The sequence below is a fragment of the Tupaia chinensis genome, unplaced genomic scaffold (genome assembly GCF_000334495.1).
Source record: "Tupaia chinensis unplaced genomic scaffold, TupChi_1.0 Scaffold147500_2, whole genome shotgun sequence".
NCBI classification, from domain to species: domain Eukaryota; kingdom Metazoa; phylum Chordata; class Mammalia; order Scandentia; family Tupaiidae; genus Tupaia; species Tupaia belangeri.
Window position 1 is genome coordinate 539,840 of NW_006207352.1, and position 7,535 is coordinate 547,374.

General features: G+C 63.6%; 1 protein-coding gene across 1 annotated transcript in view; it reads right to left on the minus strand.

Annotated features, from left to right (window-relative positions):
• Positions 1 to 1,864: 1,864 nt before the first annotated feature.
• RUVBL1 (RuvB like AAA ATPase 1) overlaps positions 1,865 to 7,535 on the minus strand; it is a 27,839-nt gene continuing 22,168 nt past the window's right edge. Inside the window, exons 9-11 of the mRNA XM_006169814.3 lie at positions 5,626 to 5,728; positions 2,386 to 2,477; positions 1,865 to 2,101 (exon numbers count right to left, since the gene is read on the minus strand). Coding sequence (XP_006169876.1) covers positions 1,942 to 2,101; positions 2,386 to 2,477; positions 5,626 to 5,728 — 355 coding nt within the window. The 3' untranslated portion in view covers positions 1,865 to 1,941. The remainder of the gene's footprint in view (positions 2,102 to 2,385; positions 2,478 to 5,625; positions 5,729 to 7,535) is intronic.

Genomic DNA, 7,535 nt, shown 5'->3' on the forward strand with positions numbered 1-7,535 from the left:
CCCCCCCGCCCCGCCCCCCCCCCGCCGCCGCCCATTGATCGTGGGCCGGGCAGGGGTCAGCACGGCCGGGCGGCCTGACAGCCGCATCCATCGCCCAGACGCGCTGACGGCCGCGCACGCTGCAGGTCGGGCCATTAATCACCGGGCGCCGCCGCCAGGTCCTGCGTGAGTGGGAGGGGCGGCCTCTGAGCGCCCGTGGGCCCTGGGCCCGGGCTGGGGTCCCGGTCCTTCCAGGTCCAGCTCTGCCAATTCCTGGGTCACCAACGCAGGGCTCCACCGAACCTGGTCACCAGGTCCTCGGACGGTCTGACACCGCAGCCCCACCCCAAAGACCAGGAAGCCCGGGTCCAAGGAGAGGACGGCTGTGTGGACCACGGTGTAGTCCGGGCGCAGGCAGTCCGCCTGCCCCAGAGCCTTGGCTCCCCTTGGACAGGCTCTGCACCCCCTCCAGCACCTGCTCTATCGGAGGAAGGTTTGCTGGGCCAGACGCCACTGGGGGAGACAGCAGGATGTGCTGGGAACCAGCCCTCCAAGAAACGGCAGGGATGGGGCTCCTGTGCGGGCTTCCTAGTCCCCCTGGGACTAGCCTGGGACACAAGCTGTCCTCCCTACCCGCTGGGTTGCTGGGCACCAGAGCGCGGGCAGGGCCCAGGGCACTCAGCGGCGCCCACCGGCCCCCACCTGCCTCGCATTAATATCACAACGATTTTTCACACTGGGGCTGAAAGAGTGCAAAAGATGGGGCTGCCGTAATTGTTGCTAGATTGCGTGTCAGCCCGATAAGATGTAACAAATACTCCTCCCCTCCGCTCAGGAGGGGTGGCTCGTAAAAACCTCCTGGGAAGATGGACACAGCTGTCACAGGCCCTGCTGGGGACCAGGAGGAAACTGGCCCGCCCACCAGCCCAGAAGTGCCTCCCTCCCCAGGGCACGCCAGCCAGGCGTGCCATCTCCCTGGGCAGCACCGAGTGGTGGCAGGGTCCCAGGGACAGCAGACACAGCCCTGCCCTGCTGCTGCCCTGGACTACTCCAGGGCCAGGCATGCCCCCGCCTTCCGGGTGGTGTGTAGCCAGCAGCGTACACCAGCTCTCGGGCTCACTCTGCTCTTCTTCTACTGCGACTGAAGCCAAGGCCAAAAACCCAGGCCACTCGTGCAGGTGGGCCTGGCCTCTGCCATGGAGCCCTGCAGGGCTCTCCCTCGGGGCTGGCCCCAGAAGTCACTCCAGCAGCAGGGACCACAGTGCCTGTTGGAGGCTGGGGAGTCTGTGGCTATGTCCCTGCCCCTGCAAATAGTGACCCCTGTGGGCAGGCTGGCTCCCCACACTGGAGCTGGCAGGGCAGGGTCACCATCTCGGCTGACTATGGCCAAGGTAGAGGCAGGCACAGCATGGGGACACGGGGAAGGGACACGGCAGAGGAGACAGCTGGTCTCCTCGACAGCGACCTGGGCCCTCACGAGCAGCAGAGCGAGTTGGGGGCTGGGCTATGGCCGGAGGGCACGGCGGGGACCCCTCGCCCGCACTCACACAGCCGACCCCTGGGGAAGAAGCTCCAGAGCCCGCTGCTAAACCAGTGCTCGTCCCCACCGACGCAGGTGCCCTGGGGCGGCCTCGGCAGGTCCTCAGTACAGGTGGCGTCCGTGGGCAGCTCGTGCCCTCTGTGGGGGGCAGGGAGCTCTGCGGTCTCCCCCGAAACGGTGCCAGTTGAACAAGCCAGTCTGAGAAACCGTCGGCACCGGGAGGAGCCCGGGAGAGCACCGGCGGGGTCAGGAGGTGGCATCCGAGAAGCGGGAACTGGCGTGGGGCGCACGCGGACCCCAGTTCACCTTCACAGTAACTGGGCTAAAAAGTTATTCTCAGACCTGGAAAGTGGGAGGGCCTGGAGATGACCCGCACGGTTTATTAGCACCCCACGGTGGGTCCGTGCGTGGCCGCGGCCTGCTCACTTCAGGTACCTGTCCCTCTGGCCGGCCAGGATCTTGGCCGAGGACTTGGCGTCGTAGAAGAGCTCGCTGATCTCCTCCACGTGCTCCTTCTCGATGCTGTCCTTGCCGTTGGTTTTCGCGAGCAGGCTGGCGGGGGTCAGCAGCTGCACCGAGTACCTGTGTGGGGCGGGAGGGCCGAGTCGCTCACGCTCACAGGGGACGGGAGCTGCACCCCACGGGGGTGGCCGAACACGCACACAGCCCAGCCGTGGCCACCTCTGGGCGCCCCTCTACCCATGACAGGCTGCAGGGGCCTGGGCACAGGGGTGTCAAGACCTGTGAAGTGAGGGCAAACCGCAGCTCCCAGGACCACCTGCCCTGCCACTCCTCCCCCAGGCCAGCCAGGTGCAAAGCACTCAGAGGGCGGGGCGGGGGCGGGGGCTGGGCCCAGACGTGCTCACCTCAGGGTGGTCTTGGTGCCGATCTCCCCCAGGTGGTTCAGCGCCTCCTCGCTGATACTGATCCCCTCCGTCTGGGCACGGATCTTAATGATCTTACACAGGAGGGAAGCCAGTCAGCAGGGGCCGCCAGTGTCCCACTCACCAGGGCTCCGCTCCTGAGAGGTCTGTGTGCTCCCCGGAGACTGGGGGGGTTCACCACGCCACAAGCCCTCCTCTGTTTCCCACCTTGTTGGGATTGGGGGTACCCACGCGTGACAGGCTATTTCTTTTTCAATTACTTTATCATTATTTTTCTTTTCAGTTTGCTATAGGAGCATGTGCTTTCACTACAGACAGGAGAGGAAGTGAGAAAGCAAGCTGCCAGGTCTGGGACTTGAACCATGGTCAGGTGTGTGGGAGTCCAGTGCCTAACCACCAAGCTACCTGCTGGCCTGACAGGCAGTTTTTCAAGCCACTGGTGTCAGGGCTTGAACCAGTTGACCATGTGGGATCCAGCTTCCTTAACCACCAGGCCACGGGGCCGGCCCCGAAAGGTGCTTCCAGGACCTTGTTCAGGGTCTCAGGTGCACCACGGGTGGGGCAGAGGCCACAGCACAGATTGCAGGGACAGCCTCACAGCCAGTGCCCCGAGGGGTGGCACCCAGAGAGCTGAGGCCTGTGCCAACTCATGCAGCTCCGGGAACCCTCTCAGGGCCAGCCCTCAGTCACGTGTGCCTGTGGAGTCAGGGGTTCGAACCCCAGTGGTGCCAGCTTGGCGGAGTGCCTGGGCCAGCCGGTGTGCTGGCTGCACAGGGTGCGGCTGAGCCCTCCCCAGCCCGGCAGCAGCCCCTGTGCACATTGGACGAGAAGCGCGTTTTTTGTTTGCTGGGTAAGTATGACGGCTAAATAAATCAAATAAGTTACTTTTCCAGACCCGCCAGCCTCCCGGCACCGGGGTATCTGCGCATCGGGGCTCGCTGCGGTCTGAGGGCTGTGCGGGCTGCAGGGAGGCGGCGGCGCTGCGGGCGCGCCCGCTCTGAGTGATAAGGGCAGCGGGGATAACGATGCTGTGTGTTGTGGAGCGGAGATAACTCGAGGACGCCAGGCCTCATATAATACAGAAATTTTTCACTTTGGCAGCTTCGTAAACAAGATATCAAGAAGCTCTTGTTTAAATTAAAGCCATAAAAACACACCAGAGTGGAGACATGGGACCCAGGAAAGGCAGGCCCAGCCCGGCCTGCAGCTGCCAGGGCAGGTGGAGTGGCCAGGTGGGGGCGTGCGGACGCTGCCCCGGGTGGCACCTTCTTGGCCACTGCTGCCACCCAGCACAGAAGTCTGCAGTGAGACAAGCTTGGGTCGCGGGTTCTGTGTGACACGCCCGGAGGGCTGCACATCGGCGGGCGCTGTGTCCCTGTCACACCGGCCACTTGGTGCCAGGCCGAGCTCGGCCGGCCAGCTGGGCTCTGCCAGCAGATGGCGTCCCCGTTCCACCCCGGCCACTTGGGGCCAGGCCGAGCTCGGCCGGCCAGCTGGGCTCTGCCAGCAGATGGCGCCTGTGTGCAGAGTCCGCTCTGGGTGGCACCTGGATGTGCAGAGAGGCGGGGGGGGCCACCCGACAAGGAAAGGGCTGGGGCAGCAGGCGACCTGCAGGGACCTGGGACATGCAGGGCAGGCAGACGTGGAGGCTGAGCCTATGTGGCGTCCGTCCCAGGCTGTGCATGCACGGACCGGTGGCAGCAGCTCTGCAGTCCCGGGCTGCAGCACAGAGCATGCACTTACAAGGCGGGTATTGGGGGGTGCAGGGCAGCCAGGTGGCCAGTATGCCAGGCCCGGCACTCTGCCTGTCCCTGCCGTCTGAGCCAGAGCCAGCGGGTGGGTGTGCCCTCTCAGGCACAGGGACCTAGCCAGGGCCAGGGCCAGGTTGGGCCAAGTAGAGCCAGGTGAGTTGCTCCGAGGGGTCCGAGCTCAGCTGCCCCCCGTGCAGCCAGCACACCTGCTGACACGAGGGCACTTCACACAGCTGGCAGCGCGGTGGTTCGAATCCCTGACCTCCACCAGGTACGCGAGTGCGTGGGGCCCGACCGAGGCCAGCGGGCTTGGGGGAGAGTGGGGCGGGTGCACCCCCGTCTCCCCCGTGCCTGCACACTCTACCCAGAACAAAGAGCAGGGAGTTTGGAGAGTGGGATTGGTGTGACGGTCTGCCGTGCTGACTGCATCTGGTTGGCGCACGCCAGTGCTGGGGATTGGGGCTGACATGGGCACTCCTGGGTGCAGGCAGGTGCAGGGCGTGCAGCCACGCCAGAAGGAGGCCTGGGCTCTTCCAGGCCTGTGACCCCTCACACGGCGGCCTCTGGTGGTCCTGTGGGCCCAGCTTCAGGACAGAGGAGAAGGGAGACAAAGACACGCAGACAGACAGGGCCACCTGGACGGCCACAGCGGCCAACGACTGCTGGGGAGGGCCCAGGAGGGGCCTGACAGCCCGAGGCCCTGCTCACGCCAGAAAAGAGCCATGCCCACCTGAGGGGACCTGGCATGGCTGGGCGGGGCACGGAGGCTGAGGACATGGATCTAGGACCATGCAGCTGTTCTGTCCCCTAGAGCTGTACCCTGGCAGTAAGGACCTGGGCGTGCCAGGTAGCCGGGTCCCTGTGTCCTCTGGTGACCCTGATCCACGGGGAGAGTTCTCCCTGCCTTGCCAGAGGTACCAACAGGCTCAGTGGGGCTCAGCGGGGTGCAGAGCCGGAGCGCAGGGGGCCCTGGCCGGCAGCCCTGGCCCCCGCAACACAGGGCTCCCGAGTACCCGAAGCCACTGGTGCCCGGGCAATCCAGGGACCTGTCTCCAAGTGCTCTTCTGAGCTGTGTGACACTGCTCCGTGTCGTCCCTGGCACCTGGGGGCAGCCCTCAAAGACCGTGGTAACGGCACACCCTGTGTAGGCCGGAGAACCTGCTGGCAGTCTGCTGTTCTAGTTCCTGGCCTGGCTCCGAAGGCATTCTCGGCTGCCTGCTTGTCTCGGAGCCGGTGGCCTCCCTGAGGCTGTCAGCGACTGACTCTCTCCCCGTCCTTTCCCTGGGATCCAAGACAAGAGCACAGCCCAGACCACGGGGCTGTCCTGACGCTTCCAGAAATATGTAGCGCCGCCCGGCCTGCAGGGCGGGGGCCCAGGCCCGGGAAGGTGGGAGGGGACGGCGTGGGGGAGCCAGCTTCCGCTCGGGAGTGTGCCGGGACACGTGGGAGCGGGAGCGGTGCGGGGGCCCACCTGCTTCATCTCCTGCGGGGTGTACAGCATGGTGCGGATGATCATCACGCGGTCCAGGAGGTCCAGGGGGATGCCGTGAGGGGAGGTGATGTCCTCAGTGCCCCTGCAAGGCCAGAGTCCCGTCACCCGCCCACTCAGTGCCCTGCCCGCAGGGAGCACCTGGGTGAGAAACCCACATCCAAGTGCTTCAGGCTGTGGGGGTTTCAGACTCTGGAAGAGCTGCACAGGAGTGGGCCCCCCTGAGTCTGGGCTCAGACTCAGGACGCGGGGTCCCCCGGACACACGGCGTGAAGCAGCTGTGTTCAGCGCTGCACTGTGACCTGTCACATGAGGCACGGTGTGGGCCTCACCACCTACAGCACCACACGGCAACGAGGCCCACCCTGCAGCACCACTGAGGTCTGGCTCCGGATGTGGGACGCCCGGCCTGTCTGCCGTCTCCCTTCTTTACGGGGACCGTGCGGCACGAACTCTGAGCGGAGCCGCAGGGAGACGCCCGGCAGAGTGCCCACCATGGCCCAGGAGCCCCACGGCTGCAGGGCTGCGTGGGCCGCCCCCGGCGCCCTGTGCTCACACGTCTAGCTGCCAGGTAAAGAACAAATGCACCCTCGTTTCCGTATCCAAGTGCAGAGACGCGGGCTGGAGCAGGGCGACCCTGAACACTCAGCGGACACGCCGGCCTCCAGGGGACTTTCACGATGGTGACGTGGCTACAGCGAGCACAGGTGCCGAACTGACCTCAGGGGGCACTTTTCTTTTCTTTTCTTTTTTGGAGAGGTTTTCGCTATAGGGCGCGTGCGCTTGCCAGAAAGAGACAGAGACAGAAAGCGAGAAATCACCCCCCAGGAGATGGCCACGCCGCAATCCCTTCTCCTCCATTCTCCTCTCGGGATCTTGGGCACGCACACACATGTGCCCGGCATGAGTTTAAGCCACCGGGTCCGGGACTCGAACCACGATCGACCACATGGGAGTGCAGCGACATAGCCATCACGCCATCTGCTGGTCCCAGGAAGCACTTTTCTAACAGCAGGTTATTTTCTCAAACGGTAACGGGGACAATTGTAAAGACTAGAGTCTGCCGCAGCCCAAGCCTCGGCGTCCCTGCGCCCACAGCCCTCCTGTTAAATGACCGTCACTGACGCCGCTCCGCTCACTCCACTCCATGCAGGACACAGGCGTTCTCTGCGCCCCTTCTGTGAGCTCTTGTAACCATTCTGAGGAACTCTTCAGCGGATCACTTACTGTTCCAAGTTAGCATATTCCAAGGACAAAAATGCCCATGCTTCCGGGACACGCGTGGTCCGTGCTCTGACTCAGGCCTGACAGCAAATGTAAGAGCTTTAAAGGAGAAAGGGTCCGAAAAAAAGGAAGTACTCCCTAACCGGACTTCAAAAGGACAATTTATAGGAATGAATTAAGGAAGTTTCTTTGGTTTTAAGTCCAGTCCATAAACTAAGAATTTAAACACAAGGTTTATTAGAAAGCTGTTGAGGAGCGTTATGTGGTTTTTTTTTTGGAGAGGTTTTTGCTATAGGGCACGTGCGCTCGCCAGACGGACAGAGAGAGACAGAGAGACAGAAAGTGAGAAATCACACACACACCCCTGGGGGAATGGCCACACCGCAATCCCTTCTCCTCCATTCTCCTCTCGGGATCTTGGGCACGCACGCACACACACCTGGCATGAGTTTAAGCCACCGGGTCCAGGACTCGAATCGCAGTCAACTGCATGGGAGTGCAGCGACATAGCCATTATGCTAACTGCTGGTCCCAAGGAGTGTTATGTGTTTTCAAGACTCAGGGCAGGGCAGTGTCTCCGAGCAATGGCACGGTGGGAAATGGTTCAGGATCCCACCGCATCAGCCAAGGGGACTGCCCGGCGGCCGCAGCACGGAGCCAGCCACAAA